Consider the following 23464-nt stretch of genomic DNA (forward strand, 5'->3'; position numbering starts at 1 on the left):
ATTCTTGTCACCTGCATTACCGCTCTGCACATTGTCACCTGCATTACCGCTCTGCACATTCTTGTCACCTGCATTACCGCTCTGCACATTGTCACCTGCATTACCGCTCTGCATATTGTCACCTGCATTACCGCTCTGCATATTGTCACCTGCATTACCGCTCTGCACATTCTTGTCACCTGCATTACCGCTCTGCACATTGTCACCTGCATTACCGCTCTGCACATTGTCACCTGCATTACCGCTCTGCATATTGTCACCTGCATTACCGCTCTGCACATTCTTGTCACCTGCATTACCGCTCTGCACATTCTTGTCACCTGCATTACCACTCTGCACATTCTTGTCACCTGCATTACCGCTCTGCACATTCTTGTCACCTGCATTACCACTCTGCACATTCTTGTCACCTGCATTACCGCTCTGCACATTCTTGTCACTTGCATTACCGCTCTGCACATTCTTGTCACCTGCATTACTGCATTTTACATTCTTGTCACCTGCATTACCACTCTGCACATTGTCACCTGCATTACTGCTATGCACATTCTTGTCACCTGTATTACCACTCTGCACATTCTTGTCACCTGTATTACCACTCTGCACATTCTTGTCACCTGCATTACCACTCTGCACATTGTCACCTGTATTACCACTCTGCACATTCTTGTCACCTGCATTACCGCTCTGCACATTCTTGTCACCTGTATTACCACTCTGCACATTCTTGTCACCTGCATTACCACTCTGCACATTGTCACCTGCATTACCGCTCTGCACATTTTTGTCACCTGCATTACCACTCTGCACACTGTCACCTGCATTACTGCTATGCACATTCTTGTCACCTGCATTAACGCTCTGCACATTCTTGTCACCTGCATTACCACTCTGCACACTGTCGCCTGCATTACCGCTCTGCACATTCTTGTCACCTGCATTACCACTCTGCACACTGTCGCCTGCATTACCGCTCTGCACATTGTCACCTGCATTACCGCTCTGTACAGTCACCTGCATTACCGCTCTGCACATTCTTGTCACCTGCATTACCGCACTTTACATTCTTGTCACCTGCATTACTGCTCTGCACATTTTTGTCACCTGCATTACCACTCTGCACACTGTCACCTGCATTACTGCTCTGCACATTCTTGTCACCTACTTTACCGCTCTGCACTTTCTTTTCAACAACATGCTTGCTCTGAACTGTCTTGTCACCTTAATTACTGCTCCTTTCTTCTTACCACTATGCTTGCTCTGAATTTTCTTTGGAGCCATACTGGATGTCCGGTACAGTACAATATGTGAAAAAAAAAGCACACAAAAATGCTTTACAGCAAGTGTGCACAGGGATGTACAATACAGTAATGTACAGTATGTGCTAAAGAGCACACCAAAAAGCTTCTCAATAATGTAAGTGTCTTCACAGTACACGTTCAATGTCTCTCTGTGACCGCGATCTCACCTACAGGAAGACCACGTGTCAGAGCAGGGAAGATGGCTGTGGCTCGTGTCGTGAACCGAAGCAACTTTTTGTGAACGCTTCTGTTCGTGAACCGAGGTATCACTGTACATTTAACACTCCCCTCCCCCCCAGACTGACAATGCTGCTGTCTGATGTGCCTCCTGTGTTCCTTCATCCAGAGTGGGGGGGCACTCTAATACAGGAGGTGTGTTACTGGCCAGATCACCAGGTGAAAACATAGGGAAAAAAAGCCTAAGAAAGGAAAACGAATGCAGCCACCACATCTAATCATTTGTAAGCTGTGATATCTTACATTTTTGGTTTTGGGGTTAACACCGCTTTAAGTAGTGACAGTGTATGTGCGGGTCAAACAAGCGTTTTTACAAATCCCCAACCGCAAGTGCAAACAAACCCAACTGGAGGTGTAAAGCAATGAAAACCTGATAGGTGTTCTAATCCCTCTCCACTCTAACCACATCTAAATAAACGTTGTCTTTCAAGTGTTATTAAAACAACAGTAAAACCAGTCTCTATATGCAAAGCATGCCTGTTATACTCACTGTGAAACAATTACAATTGTGTAAAAGCGCTGTTTGATCCTGTCTTCTCTGATCCCCCCTTCTTTTACAGTCCCCAATCCATCTGCTGATAGTGCAGAGTCTTGGGGGCACTCTGCACATGCTCAGTTTGGTGTGTATTGCTAGAGAGATTTTTTTTGTGGGGGAGGGTGCATGTGATCAGCACGGGGCAATTCAGCACTGTCCAGACAGAGGGTCAGGTGCAACCTCATAGGACAGTCAGAAGGGAATGAAAACTCCTCCTACAAGCTTTAACCAGACACTCATCACATAGAGGTCATAAAGCTGCCATATACTGCTGATGAGAAAAGGTATTTAGCAGTATATATATATATATATATATATATATATATATATATATATATATTTTTTTTTTTTTACAAGAAATAGCAGTTTGTATTTACTAAAATAATTGGTAGTGGGTTAGATACACGCTTTGTAAATCTACCCCTTTTTGTTTCTGTTTGAGACCATCCACATACCTCCCAACTTTTTGAGATGGGAACGAGGGACACCTATTAGCAAACATATATAGGCATAGGACACACCCCCTGCCACGCCCCCTTAAAGGAGAATTATACAAAAAATTATTAGTTTAAACCCACAAGGGCTTTTTAACCACTACTATTCCTTTATATTGGCTTTTTAAATTTACAAATACAGCTATTTAGAAATTGGATGAAAGCTTTAGCACTGGGAAACACTTTTTGAAAGATAAAAAGTGTATTTTATATACATCTATATAGATCAGACCAAAATGAGGGACAGATGAGGAGGAAAGAGGGACAGAGGGACATTGCTCCAAATCAGGGACAGTCCCTCCAAATCAGGGACATTTGGGAGCTATGCATCCAGGTTTCTGCTTGTAAGTTGCAAATGTTTAATAAATAAATAATAAATAAATAATTGCATTTCCATGCTCTGTGTACTGAGTGGGACCAGATATAGTAAATACAGGGTCCTGGGTTTAGTAAGACTTTAAAGAGGAACTGCAGTCTGCTCACATAATGTGTAATAAAAACATCTTTGCCACTCTGAAGCTTCCCTCCAACCACTTTGCATATTATTTTATATATACTGTGATTCTGTACTTGCCAAATATTATGCAGAAATCTCCCTCCACTGAGTCTGGCTGCAACCATTATAACTGTGGGCAGCTGAAGCTGATGCCTGTTCACTTCCTGGATTTACACACAGAGGCACACCTCCAGCTCTGCAGCACTGCAGCTCTCATTGGCCCTCTTATGACTCATCCCCCTCCCTTCCTGGAAAACTCTCACAAGAGTGAGAGAGAGAGCTGTGCATGATGTCATAAGCCTAGGCTGATGACCAGACAAAAAACAAGAAGTGGGCTGTATAAGGGATTTACTGGCAGAAAAAAATGTTTTACTATCCAAAGTTAAAACAACAAGGGCAGAAGATTTAATAGATGGAAAGATGAAAAAAAATGACTGAAGGTTTGCTTTAAATATACTTTCATGCAAGATATTTACAAACAATGTATCACTTTGTTTCCTCTGATCTCAGTTTGCTACATACGATATCTGCAATATCTGCAGCATGCAGGCTGCTACCTCAACCATTGAGTTAATGTCACCTTTTGTCTCTTTGTGCCTCTTTAGATGCCTTTCTGGCGGCGGAGGTGCGGCGGCCAGCGCCCGGGGACAGACCGGACTGCGTTCGAGCAAATGAACAGTGCCTGAAAGATCAGGAATGTAGCGCCAAGTACAGGACTCTGCGGCAGTGTGTGGCCGGCAAGGAGACAAATTTCAGCAAGGTGACGGGCCTGGAGGCCAAGGACGAGTGCAAGAACGCCACCGAGGCCCTGAAACAGAAATCCCTGTACAACTGTCGCTGCAAACGCGGAATGAAAAAAGAGAAGAACTGCCTGAGGATTTACTGGAGCCTATACCAGAGCCTGCAGGGTAGGTACACAACTCTGCCTGAACTCTGTATGTGTTTGCTGGGATGGATAATGGCTGCACTTTCCTTATTTATGTCATGAGGGTGTCAGGTGCCAAGATGCTATTTTTGGGTCTGAACCTAGCCTAAGGCAGGCCATAGATGATGCGATTTTCTTTCCTGCAACCACGGGTTGCAGGAAAGGAAATCGATTGATTACCCCATCAACACAACCAGTGTTGATGGAGGAATTCCTCCCGAGGACCTATTGGGTTCTCCTGGCAGGGGCATATATTGCAGCCCCTACCAGACGAACATGGTGATTATTACTAGCCGCTATAGCCCCTGACAATAATCACATGAAAAAATCCAGCATGCTAGTAGTACCCAAGTCGATGGATTGATTTGGGTACAATCAGCCTTCCCATAGATGGTTCAAATTATTATTATTATTATTATACAGGATTTATATAGCGCCAACAGTTTGCCGCCAAGATTCCAAGCATCTATGGCTGGCTTTACTCTACAGAATGCAATACCTTTTTAAAAATGTGGGGGGAACCCCAAAATGTAATTCACACGGGGGGTTCCAACCCACTTAAAGGGAATCTGTTGTACCAAGCCTGGGGACTAGATGTTGGCTTTTGCTTGCTTTTATCTGTCCCTTGGGGCACAATGATAGAGCACAATTCTTACCAATGAAACCAACGATGGGGCACGGTTCCTCCCAATGACACCAACAATGGGCCTCAATAACACCAATGATGGGGCACAATTCCTCTCACTGACACCAAAGATTTGGCATTGTTTACTTAACTGATGTTGGGACATTTTCTACTCCCGATGACCACAGTTAGGCCCCCTAAATTCTAAAGGACAGTAAACTGGCACTTTGTTTAGAAAGTTTGGAGACCCCCTGGTGTAGTTCTTGGAACCTCTGTTTTATTTACGTCTGCATCCCCGTTGGGGAGATTCATTCTCATTTCCTGTCCTGGTGACCACCTATATGTCAGGGTGTGACAGGAACTCAGGGAAAGCTCTCTGTTCACTTTGACAGCTCTCTCATTGGCTGTCCATTTGACAGCTTCCTGATCTAATCATGCCTAAGCTCCTCATCCCTAGTAGATATAAAGGAGATTGTACAATCAGATTGTAGTCAGCTTGGGAGCAATGTCATAAATGGGAGATATAAAATAAGATGTACACAAACATTTTTTAATGAAAATGATGTGAGTATATTGTGTCCCTTTAAATCTGTGTCACCTTCTATGGCTTGTACTCCAGACCCCTCTCTGTGACTGTGTAGTTGGGGATGTGAAATGTTCTCTGTCCGCATTGGGATTATTGCCAGCAGGCCTAATTGCCAAACAATGGTGGTTTGGAAATTCATTGTCGGTTGCATGTGGTAGAATGAGACATGAAGGGTGACCTGTGACCCCGCAGGCTGCTGCTGACTGTCAGATGTGATCTGCTCAGGGGCCCCTATGCTCTCCCTGACTTGCAGATTCCTAACTGAAGTCAAGCTGCCTATTGTTATGGTAAACGAGGGTGTGACCCCATGATTGAATTCAGCCATGTGCTGCAGATCTGGGACTTTTCTTGAGGCCTGGAGCAGATGGCTTCTGGTTGTCCAAGACCCTGGAGGCGAGGTCTCCTGGGTGGACCCGGCTGACCCCTCTAGACAGATGTCAGAAGATTTCCATGTAAGTGGGACAAAACACAGACACACGCCTGGCAGGCCTAGACAATATGAATGACCAATCTCCTTTTCAACGATCAGAAATTGAGAATTCATTCTGGACAATGACTATCAGCCTGCCTGTGTGGGAGCGGGCCATGGGCATATTTCATTGTTGTCAGTTGTCTGTGATTTGCAGGTGCTAAAGTGTCTTCCAAAGCAGCCTGAAGCTGCAAATTCTCACATTTTACTCTTTTTTTAACCTATATTTTTTTCCTGGCTAACCTAGTGGGTTACCTTGTTTCTGTTCAGGAACAGTGGTTACCTACAGTATGTACATTATATAACCAAAAGTGGCAGGCCCCCTTTTAAATGATTGAGTTCAGGTGTTAACAGTCAATGCTACAGCAGACATTTTTGATAGTTGTCTGCTTCCAACCTTGTGGTTACCGTTTGGTGAAGGTTTTTTTCTGTTCCAGCATGACTTAGCTCCAGTGTACAAAGCCAGCTACATAAAGACATGGTATGACCAGTTTGGTGTGGAGGAACTGGAATGACCTACACAGAGCCCTAACCTCAACCCTACTGAACACCTTTGGGATGAATTGGAATGTTGCTTGTGAGTCAGGTCTTCTCATGCAACATCAGTACAAGACCTTACAAATGGGTACAGATGCCCAAAAACACAGAAGAGTGGAGGCTATTATAAAGGGGGACTGACTCCAAAAAAATGGCCATGGTTTTAGAATAGGATGTCCAACAAGATTGTTGGACATCCTATTTTTTTTTTTTTTGGTAATTCCTTTATTTTTCAAAGGGTCAGGTAAAAAACAAACCTTGACCGTATATGCATAGTCATAGCGTCAATACCATCTTGGATGTAAAGGACAGATAATGACTGCCAGAACAGTAATCAGAGAAAACAAAAGAAGGTGCCAACACAGCAGTCCAATACCAAAACATAACCAAGGACAGTCACGTAAATGTATCTTGCAGATAATGAAACCAGTATTAACATTTAGCTAAGAGGTAGCATACGCTGCAGTATCAAACCAAGTTACCAAGTAATATCCGTTAAGAACATAGTGCAAAATGGAGCAATGCTGCCAATAACCGGTAATGAATAGGGTAGGTGGACACCGGGCCAAAAGCCATGGAAGGGCATAGTAGATTAGCAGGTACAGGACCGGTTGTCACTCAAAAGGGTGGAGAGGAATAGGGAGCATGGATAGAAGTGCTTTGAGTAGACAGGTTGTGAGTGTGTGGCAAAATAAGCAAGGAAGGGGGCGAGGACAGGGGAACGGAAAGGAGGGGTATGGGAAGGGTCAAGGGAACACAAGGTCACCCCTCTCACGTGTATAAGGACAAGGTGGGCACGGGCTTACAAAGAGTTGGACAGCTCATTGGGGTAAGTATTGGTATACACAAAGTAATTCCAGGGTCTCCAAGTTTCAGTGAACATCTCTGGACGTCCCATTCTAATGCCCCGTACACACGGTCGGACATTGATCGGACATTCCGACAACAAAATCCATGGATTTTTTCCGACGGATGTTGGCTCAAACTTGTCGCACAAAGTTGTCGGAAAATCTGATCGTACTGAACGCGGTGATGTAAAACACGTATGTCGGGACTAGAAACGTTGCAGTAGCCAATAGCTTTCGTCTCTTAATTTATTCTGAGCATGCGTGGCACTTTGTGCGTCGGATTTGTGTACACACGATCGGAATTTTCCGACAACGGATTTTGTTGTCGGGAAATTTTATATCCTGCTCTCAAACTTTGTGTGTCGGAAATTCCTATGGAAAATGTGTGATGGAGCCTACACACGGTCGGAATTTCCAACAACGAGGTCCTATCACACATTTTCCATCGGAAAATCATATCGTGTGTACAGGGCATAAGTGTTATGGTCAAGTAACCCATATATGCAGCTGATGATATATAAAACCCTGCTATCTTGCTTACCCTCTCATTTCTATGATAAAGCCCTGTAGGCAGGGTGAAACATGTCAGGGGAGTATAACCAACAGGAGTTCAGGCTGAAGCCATATTTTTGCCTCTCGATATTGTTGCTGGGTTCGGATGTGCGTTGTTTTCACCTTATGTCTTCTGATCTGTGATCAGTGCCCACAAATTTATGACTCTAAACTAAGTCAGGGCATGGAAAGATGAGTTCTAGCCAACCAGTAACTTCCAATTAGAGTGTGTCCCATTTTGGAACTGTCTTTATTGTAGGTACCATACTACCATGGCCCTGTGGACAATGAATCTAACTTGCCCTATTTGATACCCTTTTCTCAATGTGGGTACATCTGATAGCCTTAACATCTCTTCTCCTGCACTTCTTTTCTCTCCTGTTTGTCCCAAGTGACATCCACCCCACCCCAATCCTTTCTTCCCTGCAGTCTCTCCTGTTCCCATTCACCTTCTACTGGCAATAGTATTTATTTATTTATTTCGGGTACTTATATAGTGCTGTCAATTTACACAGCACTCATTGCTCTCAAGGAGCTTACAATCTAAGGTCCATAACTCACAATAATACATACACATAGACAGGAGCCAATTAACTTACCAGCAATGTCTTTGGAGTGTGGGAAGAAGTCGTGGTTAGGATTCAAACCAGTGACCCTTTTGCTGCTAGGCGAAAGTGCTAACCACTACATTAATGTATCACATTCAACCTCTCTCCCCTCACATACAATCATTTACCCCTTTATTCCAGTGCTTTATGGAATGCCCACTCCATTTGTAATAAGGTTGCCCCATCCATTAACTTTTTGCTTCCAAATCTCTGAACCCCCTTATCCCTACTGAAAAACCTAGCTTTGGCTAAAGTGATTTTTCTTTAGCCCAGGTTCACATTGAGCGAGATTTCACTCCTGCATGTCAATCCTGATCTCAGCGCCGATTTCACAGACATCTGTGCGGGTTTCTGCACAGATGTCAATGGAAATCTCACCCCAAAATTGCAAAAAGTAGTACAGAAACGACTTTTTAAAATCAGTGCGGCGCCGCAAATGCAGCGTCGCACCGATTAGGACGGTGCCATTAGCAGCAATTGCCGCCGATTTGACATGTCAAATCTCATGTCAAAATACACCAATATGAACCAGGACTTATAGTAAGGGAAAAATGGCTGTTAAAAACATCATATAGAAACATCAATTACAATCATAATTATCTATATGACATTTTTTAGCTGCCATATTTACATTTCTATATATTTATATTCCTATATATCTGTTTTTGTACACCTCTTTGTTCATTTGATAGCCCTGAAGAAGGGGGAATCCCTGTTCCCCCAAAATGCGTTGGCTTGATGTGCTTGTTGCTATTTTTAATAAACGCCTTCTAACTCACCTTCCGACCTGTATGTTATTGGATACCAGACGCTCCTTTTTACTCACCTTTCCAAGTCTACATGGGGTGACCTTTGAGTCAGCTACCATCTGCACTTATCACATCCAGAACTTTTCCACATCTTGCTACTTCTATCTGAACAACATCTCTGAAACAGGCTTCTTCCTAACTCCAGAGACCACCAATGTCCTTGTCGTCCATAATCTCTCACCTTGTCTTCTCCAGTATGCTCTTCCCCTCTACAATGCATCATAAATTCCGTAGAAAGACATCCATCCCTCCCACCAAGTGTCCTCTGTTACCCCTCTCTGTCATTTCTTTTCTGGTTTCCTATTAAGTTGAGTGTCAATCTCTCCACAATTCATCCCTGTCTCTATTTCTGACATAAATACTCCCCAAACTGCCCTCTTCTCTCCTCCATTGACCTACTAAATGCTCCTCATTTATAACCGACTGTGCAGAGCTCAGCCATTTCTCCTGAGCAGCCTCCATCCTCTAGAATTCTCTTCTATGTTCTATTAGGCTAACCTCAACCTTTAAAATCCTTTAGACGTCCCTCATGACCTATATCTTCAAAATTGCCTATCCATCTTTCTCTTTATCCCAACCGTTCATAATCGGATAACCAACCCCAATTGTCTATGGTCACTACCTTGTCCCTTATCTACTATTTTCTAAAAATTTCCCATGACTCTTATTTTGTAGGTTTGTTTAGACAAAGCCATCTTCTCCCCCCATCTTTGTACATGTCTATACCTTTAACAAAAATGTTCAAACTAAATTCTTTGTAGATGTCATCATCTGTAGATGATTGCTCTCTAGATTAGCGGTCTCCAAACTTTCTAAGCGGAGGGCCAGTTTACTGTCCTTCAGAGTTTAGGGAGGACAGACTGTGGCCAGTGGGAGTAAAAAAAGCCACAGGGTCAGATGCCCCATCATTGGGTTTAGTGGGAGTAGTAGTGCCCCATTGTTGATATCAGTGAAAGGAATAGTGCCATATTGTTGGTATCAGTGGAAGGAATATTGACACGTTGTTGGTATCAGTGGGAGGAATATTGCTATATTGTTGGTACCAGTGAAAGTAATAGTGCCACATTGTTGGTACCAGTGAAAGTAATAGTGCCACATTGTTGGTATCAGTGGGAGGAATATTGACATATTATTGGTATCAGTGAAAAGAATAGTGCCACATTGTTGGTATCAGTGGAAGGAATAGTGCCATAATGTTGGTATCAGTGGGAGGAATTGTGCCATATTGTTGGTATCAGTGGAAAGAATAGTGTCATATTATTGGTATCAGTGGAAGGAATAGTGTCATATTGTTGGTATCAGTGGAAGGAATAGTGTCATATTGTTGGTATCGTTGGGAGGAATAATGCCCCATCATTGGTGTCTATGGGAGGAATAGTGCCCCATCATTGGTGTCAGTTGTGGGTAGTATAGTGCTCCAAGGGCCTAATAGAGGCAAGCAAAGGGCCTAATCCAGCCCCAGGGCCACAGTTTGGAGACCACTGCTCTAGATGAACGTGTCGGTATGCCTATTGACATTGCACAGTGCTGTGTGATATGGCGGTGCATCCAAAATAAACAATAATATCAATATAGACCTTGCTTCAGAATTGTAGATGAAATTGTCTACCACAAGCCTATAACTATAGATGAAGTTGCTAACGCCATAAAAGACCTAAAACTTAATAAAAGACCAGGCCCAGACGGCTACTCGGCTTTATACTATAAAACATTCTCAGAAATACTCTCTCCCATTCTCACTGAAACTTTTAACAAACTTCTAGATGGACATTCTTTTCGGCAAGAAACACTAATGGCAATTGTTTGTATGATCCCAAAACCCCTTTCTGATGATACTTCCTGTGTGAATTATCGGCCTATCTCTCTGTTAAACCTCGATATTAAATTATTAGCAAAAATAATAGCAAAACGCCTCAATAGCATTATAGGAAAATTAATACATAGAGATCAAGTAGGCTTCATGCCAAATAGACAGGCAGGCGATAATATACGCAGGGCAGTGTTATTGGCACATATTGCTAAAAAACGGAAAATCCCTTTATGTTTTCTATCTCTCGATATTAAGAGGGCATTTGACACAGTATCCTGGCAATATATGCAATATTCATTACAAAAATGGGGTTTTGGACCCCACTTTTTAACATGGATCAAAGCATTATATAATAAACCCAAAGCCTATATAAAATATGCTGGATACAAATCTGAAGCCTTTAATATCGAAAGAGGTACCCGACAGGGTTGCCCATTATCTCCCTTATTATTTGCCCTTATACTCGAACCCATGGCCCAATACATCAGAACAAACCAAACTATAACTGGCATTGAAGTAGGAGGTATTACACACAAATTATGTATATTTGCAGATGATATATTACTTTTTCTATCATCACCACAGGTCTCTGGTCCTAACTTAATACCAGCTCTTGATGGGTTTGCAGCCCTATCCGGCCTTATGATTAATCCTAAGAAATGCCTAGTGCTTAATATTTCACTCACAAACATGGAATTGATCCTGGCTAGGGCTGCACTCCCATTCACATGGGCAGAAAAATCAATCCCATATCTTGGAATTCATTTAACAGCATCTCATTCTGACTTATTCTCAACCAATTATCCTCCTGTATTAAGACAGATCACAAATCTAATAAAACAATGGTCGCAACTTCCTTTATCCTGGATAGGGAAGATTAATGCAATCAAAATGACTATTCTACCCAAATTGCTTTATCTATTCAGAGTCCTCCCTATTCCAATTCCTTCCTATTTTTTGAGAATAGTACAAAAAAGAGCAACTTCGTTTATATGGGGCTCTTCTAAACCACGTATACCTATACACACACTACATCTTCCCAAAAATAAAGGAGGCCTGGGATACCCTAATTTTACTAACTACTACAGAGCAGCACATTTGGCCAGTCTGTCCAAATACCATGCAAAACAGGAAATCCCATTATGGGTATTTATAGAGGCTTCAGAAAATGACCCTCTATTAATATCAAATTTATTATGGCTTGATCCTAAAGACCGCTTTAAAATTCATAATCCCATAACTAAACACTTCTTATCTCTCTGGGATAAACTAAAAACCAAATATCAGTTACAATCTCCACACAATCCTCTCCTTTCTTTTATCAGAAATCCGGCCTTTTATCCGGCATGGATCTACCCAAATTCTTTTAAAGCTTGGACAACATCAGGCATTCAGACACTAAATGACTTCATAGCATCTAAATCATTCCTTTCATTCCCATCGCTTAGAGAAAAATATGATCTACCAAACTCTGAGATATTTAGATATCTCCAAATCAAAAATTTCTATACACCATTCCTAAAGGGGGATACACCATTATCCCAATTATCCATTTTTGAATCAATCTGTACAAAAGATCCATTTGCTAAAGGTACAATTTCATCACTTTATAATCAATTATATGGAGTAGCAAATCTTAATAGACCCTCTTACGTTCAGAGGTGGGAGGAGGACCTGGGACGAACTTTAGAAGACACGGACTGGTCTAACATATGGCTCACATCTAAGTCATCTTCACCCAACATCTTAGCACTGGAGACAAATTATAAAGTCCTAACTCGCTGGTACCTTGTACCCGCTAGAGTGGCAAAATATTCACCTAATACCTCAGCTCTTTGTTTTCGAGGATGCCCAGAAATAGGCACATATTTACACATATGGTGGACGTGCCCAGTAATCCAAACCTTCTGGAAGGAAGTCTTCGTGATTGCATCTAAAATATTTTAAAAAATAATACAACCAGATCCATATTTAACTTTACTTAATCTAAAACCGGAATGGTTAACACTCTCTCAATTCAAACTTATGATCCAATTAATAACGGCTGCAAAACAAACAGTGGCCAAGGCATGGAAATCTCCTACATTGGTACTAGCAGAAACAATTCACAGAATGAATAATACAATGTCCCATGCTAAGATGGTAGCCATCGATCAAAATCAAATTCCAAAATTTGAAAAACTTTGGCATCCTTGGATAAAACAACAGTTCCTGTCAAACTTCAATGACTCTGTCCTGTGGCCATGGTAACAGATTAAATGACTTACAGAGACACCCATTCTAAGGCTTCAAAGAGAACTAAAAAGAATAATAAACTGACGAGCGGGACAACCTTGTGGACCATACCTCTACCTTTCAACCCTTTTTCTTCTTTCTCTTTCCTTTTCTCCACCTTACGATTAAAGCTCATTATCAGAATTTTTTTGACCTATATACACTCTACTTGTAAACAATATGTATAGTAGGTATAAATCATTTAAATACCTACAAAAGTAACTAAGGAAATTATATATATCTTTAATTTAGGTTTACGTGAACCCAATGTTTAATATTTGAAATTTCATGATATTTACCTATATAAACCCTACTGTAAAACAATGAGCTTACTTTATAGATCCTTGTAAACTTACTTTATGTATCTTTATAACATTGTATACTCAATAAACTTCTTTTGACAAGGAAATTGTCTACCACAAAGGCTGAAAGTCCAAGCTGGAACTTACTTTCCAACAAGAGCTGGGGGGCCTCTACTGCACTGTCTGGATACAGTAATGGGTCTATTTAAAATATATGTAGGCCCTTAATCTTTAATTTGCTCCCTTCAGGTCTGGTAAATATACAATTAAAAGTGTTTAGTTATATCTGTTCATTAAGTGCAAAAAATAAAAACTACTGATCCTGCCACACATCATGTGAGCTAATAACTTCCTGTGCTCTCTGCCTCTGCTGACTGTTTTCAGTTACACTGTTTCTAGCGCTCTCATCGAACTACAGAACCCCTACTATTTATGTTACAGTGATGAGAAGAGGAGGAGGTGTTCTGTAGTCCAAACACATTTCCTGTTCTAGGGTGACCACGCTGCTCCTAGCAAGCAAGCTTTGTCACCCTAGAGCAGGAAGGGTATAAATGGCAATATTACCAGGTGAAAACAAAGGGGGAAAAGCCTGAAAAAAAACTAAGGACTGATAAGCTGCAATGTACTGTTATTATTATTATACGGGATTTATATAGCGCCAACAGTTTACGCAGCGCTTTACAATATAAAAGGGAGACAATACAGTTATAATACAATAAAATACAAGAGGATTAAGAGGGCCCTGCTCAGAAGAGCTTACAATCTAATAGGGTGGGGCAGGTGGTACAAAAGGTTGTAACTGTGGGGAATGAGCTGATGGAACTGTTGGATTCAGATACACTTTACCAGAGCAGACATGGAACAATAAGGATATGCAAAGTTCAGTATCCCTTATCAGCTGTATTACAGTGACTAGTTCATTGAGATTGGTCAGTATGGGTTAGCGTTGTTTGCTCTATTTAATATCTTGTAGGTAATGGAAACACCTCAGTGTTGTTATTGTATCCAATAACATGCAGCAAATTCATGGCCTCTGGAAGCCGCATTCCGCTACCACCGCTGGTTACCGGGCTACAACCGTGTACCTTCACCAACATCTTCTGCATTCGGTGCATTAAGAGGCTCATAAAGCGCAGCGGTGCGGTCCCATCGCGCACTACTTTTACGATGAGTAAATAATACTTCATACGCTGCAAAAGCCTCCCCGCCGCTTAACCCGTTCATCCCCTGATCCACCACTTACCACGAGATTTATGGATATTCAGATACACAAACCCCGGCTTGTTACTTCCAACTGTCTGTTGTACCCAAAGAGGAAATCAATTCTATTGAGTTGGGAAAGTGTTAGTGTCCTCTGTTCATTGACCCTCCGGAGGATTGTGCTCTATTGGAGGATTACCGTCAGGCAGAGGAGTACTTAGAGGATCTGACGATGGCAAAAATAGAAGCTTAGGCAGTGACAAGTGGAAGACCACTTAAAGGGCCTAGTCACAACGGTGGTCAGTTTACTGTCCCTGTCATAATGGGATTCATGAATTGCCTCTAATGTTTTGGGGGGTGGGTATAGTTCCCCCCGTCAAACTGGTGGTCTGTAGTGTCCCCAGTTACATTGGTGGTCAATATAGTACCCTCCATTACAGTAATGGTCAAAGTAGTTCCCCTATTGGTGGTCAAGGTAGTGCCCATTACATTAGTGGTCAATGTCATGCCCACACTCAAATTGATGGTCAGTGCAGTGCCCCCCAGTTACATTAAATTTGTGTGTAGTGCCCCCATTTGCATTGGCGGTGAGTGTAGTACCCCCAATTACATTGGTAGTCAGTGTAGTGCCACCAATTACATTAGGGGTCAATATAGTGCCCCCAGTTGCATTGGCGGTCAGTGTAGTATCCCTTCCCACTACATTGCTGTCCAGTGCAATGCCCACAGTTAGATTACTGGTCAGTGTAGTACCCCCTGGTACATTGGTAACCAGTGTAGTGCCTCCAGATTCATTGGTGGCCATTGCAGTGTCTACAGTTACATTAATGGTCACTGTGTGTGTGTGTGCCCCCAGGTTCATTGGTGGTCAGTATAGTCTTTCAGTTGCTTTGGTGATCAGTCTAGTGCCCCCCCCCCTCCTTTAAACAAGTCCAAACAGTGCCCAAAGACCAATATAGTGATTCTGTTACTGGTGGTAATTGTAGTGCCCCAGTTACATCTGTGGTCATTGTAGTGCCCCAGTTACATTGGTGGTCATTGTAGTGCCCAAGTTACATTGGTGGTCATTGTAGTGCCCCCCAGTTACATTGGTGGTCAGAGTAGTTCCCACAGGCTCATTGATGGTCAGTTTAGTGACCCAACTTTAGGGCATATGCACACTGGGTGTCAAAAAATAGACTTTTACAGGCATTTGACATTTTTTTTCTACCTAAATGCCCCTCTATGCTTAGGCATTTACAGTCATTTGGAGGCAGGAATGTTTAGAAAAAAAAATCACTTGCACATGCAGGGGAGGAGCGTTTTGGCAGAAGAAACGCTGCACACATCTAAACGCCTGTAAACACTAGACACATTTAACACTTCCGCGTTCATTCATTCCAATGAATGATTATAGAATAATAGTCTGGTAAATGGAACAAATGAAGACCCAAATGCTTGACGTGCCTAAATGCGTTTGCAAAACATGGCTTTAGGCGCATTTTTTAAGCTGCTTTTTCCTCCCCTGGAGCAAAAGTATTCAGGGAGTGAGAAAACATCCTGCGTGCATGAAGGCCTTCCCTTAAACTGGTGGTCAGAGTAGTGTCCCCATTTAAGTTAGTGATCAGTGGTTTTGGTGTCCCCTTACATTGTTGATGATTAGCCTTAGTGGGATACTGACCCCGTTACATTGGTGGTCAGTATAGTGCCCCCAGGTTACATTGATGGTCAGTGTAGTGCCCCCACTTGCATTGGTGGTCAGTGTAGTGCCCCCAGGTTACATTGGTGGTCAATGTAGTGCCCCCAGTTGCATTGGTGGTCAGTGTTGTGCCCCCAGATTAATTGGTGGTCAGTATAGGCCCCCAGTTGCATTGATGATCCATGTAGTGCCCCCCTTTAAACTAAAGGTAAGTGGTTGGTGCCTTCCTTTACATTTTGGTGTCTCAGGTGGTCATTGGTTTACGTGGGCTGTGTAGTGCCCCCAGGTTACATTGGTGGTCAATGTAGTGCCCCCAGGTTACATTGGTGGTCAGTGTAGTGCCCCCAGGTTACATTGGTGGTCATTGTAGTGCCCCCACTTGCATTGGTGGTCAGTGTAGTGCCCCCAGTTGCATTGGTGGTCAGTGTTGTGCCCCCAGATTCATTGGTGGTCAGTATAGGCCCCCCATTGATGATCCATGTAGTGCCCCCCTTTAAACTAAAGGTAAGTGGTTGGTGCCTTCCTTTACGTTAGGTTTTGGTGTCTCAGGTGGTCATTGGTTTAAGTGGGCTACTAACCTGACAAGCTCCTAGTCCCATGGTGCAGACAGCAATGCCCTGAGACCCCCTCATATTCCCCCCACCCTGTAACCTTAGAAAACCCCATTTGTAGAGATGGCTACAAATCACTGTACAACAAATCATGATCTGTTTATTACATTGATATACAATATACTATAATAATAAGGTGCTCGGCAGAGCGATGAGGGACTGGAGACACTTAATAACGAGATTGTTAAGTCTACTGAAGCTTGTATTTCAGGACAAAGTCCAGGTACATAATCTTGGCGGCTGCAGTAAAGTACAGTTTGTGCAGCAATGGAAAACAAATACTGCGAATGTACCAACAAGAAGCAACAACGCAGCAAAGTCTGAACTCCAGCCTTCCCTTCAGTCTTGTACTGGTTCCTCTCCTTTACTGAAAATGCTTATTGTGATGGCTGGGGGACCCTTATATAATCCTAAACCTAACCTCCTAAATTTAGCCCTAAAGCTGTAACCAGGTTCTGGACTATGGTGCTGGACCCTTATCTAATCCTAAACCTCCTATATTTACCCCGAGACCCTAAGCCTAACCACGTTATGGCCTATGGTGTTGGACCCTAATTTAAATCCTAAATCTAATCGTCTAAATTTAAAGCTGACCTCCAGCGTTCCCTTCAATGTTGCATAGTAGTACAGGCTCCTCTGCTTTGCCAGAAAATTACTTAACCTGATGGGTGGTGGACCCTAACCCTTAATCTAACCTCCTAAACTTAACCCTAAGACCCTAACAGGTCATGGCTTATGATGGTGGACCCTAACCATAATCCTTAACCTAACCCTAAGGCCCTAACCAGGTCAAGGCCTATGAAGTTGGACCCTAACTCTAATCCTAATCTGGTTTCCTAAATGTAAATCTCACCCCCGGCCTTCCCTTCAGTCTTGCACAGTTGTACAGTCTTCTCTCCTGTACTAAAATGACTTACTGTGATGTGTGGTGGACTCTAACCATAATCCTAAACCTAATCTAAATGTAACCTTTTGACCCTAACCAGGTCATGACCTATAATGGTGGACCCTCACCATAATCCTAATTCTAAGATCCTAAACTTAACCCTAAGGTCCTAACCCTTGGTTAGTGGTCCCTAACTCTAATCCTAAATCTAATCTCCTAAATTTGAATCTGAACTCCGGCCTCCCCTTTAGTCTTGCACAGTTGTACAGGCTCCTCCTCACCTATACTGAAATTGCTTACTCTGATTTCAGTGCACACTGTGAGCTTCTCATAATGTGCATTAGATGCTGCAGCAAGTCAAATAGAACCCGCTTTGTTTCCTGGCTGGAGGAGCCCTTAACTGACTTGCTGCCCCTGGTCCGTTCCTTTCTTTCATTGGCTTTCAGTTCTTTTAATCATGGAGGTTTAGCATCACATGTGGGCTTTATCTAGGGTCTGTAACCTTCCTAGGAACACCCACTACTCCGGACTGACTTCAACCTACTATGGCATTTTGATATTTGCACAACTCCTCCCAAGAGCTAGCCCACTGTTTGCACCAGGACTGAAGGCTCTTGGGAGGAGTACTGAGGCGGGGTGCTGTGATGTTTTCAGGAAGTGATGTCCAGCACCCGGCTGACCCCTCCCACCAACCATGATCTGCCTGCATTACATAGAGAAGCACAGAGATTCAGGGATGACATCTGTGACAGACCTAGCCAGGACAGGGGGCTTTTGGAGAGAACTGGGAAACCTTTGTTTCAGCCCCCCATGTCCCTCTTATGTCTAAGTCACCCTGTGCCCCTAATAAACATAGGGTGACTTATGCTGTGTACACACGGGCGGACTTTTCGACCGGACTGGTCCGATGGGACAAATCTGTCGGATAATCCGACCGTGTGGGCTTCATCGGACCTACAGCGGACTTTTTCGGTCAAAAATCAGACAAACTTTAGATTTAGAACATGTTTCAAATCTTTCCAACGGACTCGAGTCCGGTCGAAAAATCCGCTCGTCTGTATGCTAGTCCGACAGACGAAAACCGATGCTAGGGCAGCTATTGGCTACTGGCTATCAACTTCCTTATTTTAGTCCGGTGTACGTCATCACGTACGAATCCGTCGGACTTTGGTGTGATCGTGTGTAGGCAAATCCATTCGTTCGAAAGTCCGTTGGAAGTCCATCAAAAGTCAGTCGGAAAGGCTGTCCGACCTTTGATGCTGAAAAGTCCGCTTGTGTGTACACGGCATTAGACATAAGAGGGACATGGGGGGGCTGAAACAAAGGTTTCCCAGTCCTTTCCAAAAGCCCCCTGTCCCGGCTAGGTCTGTCACATTTCTCCCCCATCAAAAGTCGACTAACAAGGTAGAGTGGGATGTTCCGTGACATCACTGGGTCTAAAATAAGGTATGCAATGAAAATGGAAAGGTTTTATTTAAAAAATGTCATTAGCAAGTTGATTGGGGGGAAAGGAGGAAGCACTGAAGTCAAATACCAGCAGATTAAAGCGGTGTTCCGGCCGAAATTATACGTTTTAAATAAAAGTACCCCTATAATACACAAGCTTAATGTATTCTAGTAAAGTTAGTCTGTAAACTAAGGTCTGTTTTGTTAGTTTATAGCAGTAGTTTGTTATTTTATAAACTTGCAGCAGGCCGTGGCCATCTTAAGTGTGGGCATCTGAAGCCAGACTTTATTTCTTCCTGGATCTCATCCTTGCAGATCTCGCACATGCTCAGTGCATCACAAGCAGTGTAATAGGTTTCAGGTCAGGTTTCCATAGCAACGGCAGTGTCAGAGGAAGTTGCCGCCCCTTCCCAGGAGGCATTGCAAACAGGAAATGATGCGATGGGCCACGGCCAGGGAGGAGGAAGTGAATAATGAATACAGCAGATATACAGTAGGTGCTGAGAAAAAAAAAATTAAAATATCCAATTTGTTTACAGTGCACAGTTTAGTGAGGGATGCTGAAGAGTTGTAAAAGTGGGTGGAACTCCACTTTAAAGTGGAACCAAACCCATGAATAACATTTTCAAAAAACAGTTACGTTCCTGTAATGCCAGGATTGCTAACTGTCACATTTGCTTGTACTCTCAACCAAACTGTCAAACCATCAAATGTCTGGTGTCATAGGTGATCACATGTTCAGCACCATGGCAACTGCAGATCAAAGATGGCAGCTTCCTTGGCTGAAAAGGAGAGGAGGGTTTAGTTCCACTTTAAGTTTCATGCTCCATCCCACCATTCTGATTTCTGGACTTCATGTGAGATGTCAGCTGTAGGATCTGCTCTGGGATTGACTGTCTACAATCTTCCCCAATGAAGCTCCTCGAATTCCTGTCTCTCTGATATCTAGACATATAAGGGGCCGCCGTCAGTGGCTGCGATCTTCACATCTCCATATAAGTCCGTATCCCCCCAGCCAGGACAAGCAGCAGGCGAGAGGGTCTTGGAAAACGTCAGCCGTTCTTCATCCCTGTAGGTGTCTTTGTTATGACAATCTAAGGCTCAGCGCGGGGCGAGACGCAGACCACCACCCTCAGCAGCTGATCTATGGCAAGCCGACGACGTGCCAAACCCCGAGCCGCATCTGCGCTATTGTACGCTATTGTACTGGAAGATCCATTTCCTTGGAGAAGCCACTAAATTACCTCTCCTTATTGATGTCATTACTCAATGAAGTCAGTCTTTTTGGCCCCGCTCTCAGGACAGCCCGTTTTTGTTTCCAATTTTTTTTTTTTCTCCTACAAAAAGAGCATTGAAGAAAGTTTGCCAGAAGCTTCAGCGAGTCCATCCATCATGTCTGTAAAGTCTCCTTTGTCTGGTGGAAGATCCTCGAGGAAGACTCTAATCTCCCGGCTTTGTCCCAGCTGGGCTCAAAATGGGGAGGGGCCCGGGCTTCTCATGCCCGGGGGCCACATATGCTACATTCAGCCATGCCAGCTTAACCATTTCTATCATACTTCTTTGTTTGCTGCTAAATGCCCATCGAGTGGCATATTTCCCCGGGACAAGGAAACCTTTACTTTTTTTTTTTTCTTTTAATTTTAAAGATAACCCTCCGGCCTGAACAAAGGTTTTTTTTTTTTGTTTGTTTTTTCTAGTTTTTTAGGCCTTGTGCACAGTGGAAGTTTGCAATCTCTCCGATACGCCTTTCCTCCTGGCAGCAGCTCTTTGGCAGAAAAAATGCTTGATGACTTTTAAACGCTTGGGCATTCATTTATTTAATTGGCTGGAATAATAATTGATTCTGGCCATTGAAATCAATTAGCGCTCAAGCGCTAAGCATGCCTAGTTTTAATGTACACTCTATTACCGAAAGTATTGGGACGCCTGCCTTTACCATACATGAACTTTAATGTCATCCCAGTCTTAGTCCGTAGGGTTGAATATTGAGTTGGCCCACCCTTTGCAGCTATAACAGCTTCTACTCTTCTGGGAAGGTTGTCCACAAGGTTTAGGAGTGTGTCTATGGGAATGTTTGACCATTCTTCCAGAAGCGCATTTGTGAGGTCAGGCACTGATGTTGGACGAGAAAGCCTGGCTCGCAGTCTCCGCTCTAATTCATCCCAAAGGTGTTCTATCAGGTTGAGATCAGGACTCTGTGCAGGCCAGTCAAGTTCCTCCACCCCAAACTCGCTCATCCATGTCTTTATGGACTTTGCTTTGTGCACTGGTCCAAATCATTTGGTGGAGGGGGGATTATGATTTGGGGTTGTTTTTCAGGGGTTGGGCTTTGCCCCTTAGTTCCAGTGAAGGGAACTCTTAAGGTGTCAGCATTAGGGTTGCCACCTCATCCCTTTAAAACTGAACACATATTAATTACACAGGTTCGGTGGCTAATTAAGGTGATAATTAAACTCACTTGGTGCCTTATCTGCATTAAATTAGCCTCAGAACCTGTGTAATTCATATGTGTTTGGGTTTAAAGGGATGAGGTGGCAACCCTAGTTAGCATACCACAACATTTTGGACAATTTCATGCTCCCAACTTTGTGGGAACAGTTTGGGGATGGCCTCTTCCTGTTCCAACATGACTGCTCACCAGTGTACAAAGCAAGGTCCCTAAAGACATGGATGAGGGCGTTTGGGGTGGAGGAACTTGACTGGCCTGCACAGAGTCCTGACCTCAACCTGACAGAACACCATTGAGATGAATTAGAGCAGAGACTGCGAGCCAGGCCTTCTCATCCAACATCAGTGCCTGACCTCACAAATGCACTTCTGGAAGAATGGTCAAACATTCCCATAGACACACTCCTAAACCTTGTGGACAGCCTTCCCAGAAGAGTTGAAGCTCTTATAGCTGCAAAGGGTGGGCCAACTCAGTATTGAACCCTACAGACTAAGACTGGGATGCCATTAAAGATCATGTGCGTGTAAAGGCAGGTGTCCCAATACTTTTGACAATATAGTGTATGTTTAGATGTGTCTAAATGCGTCAAGAGTTTTTTTACTGCCAAAACGCTGCTGCTCCTGGAGGCGCTGGCTGTGCGGTTTTTACTTTCTTTTTAGTTACTTGGACCTCATACACATTGGAAGTGTTGCTATCTCTCCTAGATGCCTTTCCTCCTGGCAGCAATGTTTTGGGAGAAAAAAAGCTTGAGGCTTGTAAAAGCGTGTAACGCGTTTGGGTGATTTAAGTGCTAGGGCATTCATTAATTTCACTAGACAGAATAATAATTTGTTCTGGCCATTAAAATGAATTAACACTCAGGTGCTAAACGCGCCTAGCGTTAACGTGCATTTACATGCATCGAACATTTTTTCTGCCAAAACGTCGCTGTTCCCGGACACGCTGGCTATAGTTTTCTTTCCTGCAGATAGATGAAGCCCTGGTTCACACTGGGGTGGCTTTGAAATCGCGTTACTTCAGCAAGATTTCAAAGACGCAGATCTGTGCGATTTGCACCTCGGATTTCATTGCAGCTTGCGACATTGTTTAATAGAATATAAGGGACCTCCATTCGTGCCACATTCCGATCGTAAAGTAGAAAGTGTTTGCAAGAACCAGTCCTGCTACTGGTGGACTTTACGGACACCCACATGAGACAGAGTCAAACGAACAGAAGTCTATTCTAGTCGCAATGGAGTCAGAAAAAATGAGTGAGATTAGTGTCATGAGTCGCATCAATTTCAGTGGTTCCATTGCCGACAATCGGGCATGTCTTGTCATGCGATTTGGAACTGTCAAATCACATGAAAAATCGCACCGGTGTGAACAAGGGCTTAAAGAGCTGGCGACCCATACATCTGTAATTAGATCTTTATCCACTTGACCTCTGGAAGGTTTTACTCCCTTCTATTTAGCACTGTGCTACTTTAACTGCCAATTGCGCGGTCATGCAACGCTGTACCCAAATAAAATGTATAATTTTTTAAAAAATATATAAAAAATAAAAAAAAAATTTTTTTTTTTTCTCCAAAATAGAGCTTTCTTTTGGCGGTATTTGATCACCTCTGCATTTTTATTTTTTGCGATATAAACAAAGAAAAAAAATTTTTGAAGAAAAAAAACTATATTTTTTACTTTCTGCTACTAAACATATCCAATAAAAAAAAAAATCAAAAATCTAATTTCTTTATATATTTTGGCCAATATGTTCAGTATTCTGCTACATGTGTTTGATTAAAAAAAAAAA

At 42.9% G+C, this 23464-nt stretch overlaps 1 protein-coding gene across 1 annotated transcript in view; it reads left to right on the plus strand.

Moving 5' to 3' along the window:
• The window catches only part of GFRA1 (GDNF family receptor alpha 1), a 273358-nt gene that overhangs the window by 22979 nt on the left and 226915 nt on the right, over positions 1–23464 (plus strand). The window contains exon 2 of the mRNA XM_073595826.1: positions 3669–3971. Coding sequence (XP_073451927.1) covers positions 3669–3971 — 303 coding nt within the window. The remainder of the gene's footprint in view (positions 1–3668; positions 3972–23464) is intronic.

This window comes from Aquarana catesbeiana, linkage group LG08 (genome assembly GCF_042186555.1).
Source record: "Aquarana catesbeiana isolate 2022-GZ linkage group LG08, ASM4218655v1, whole genome shotgun sequence".
NCBI lineage: Eukaryota > Metazoa > Chordata > Amphibia > Anura > Ranidae > Aquarana > Aquarana catesbeiana.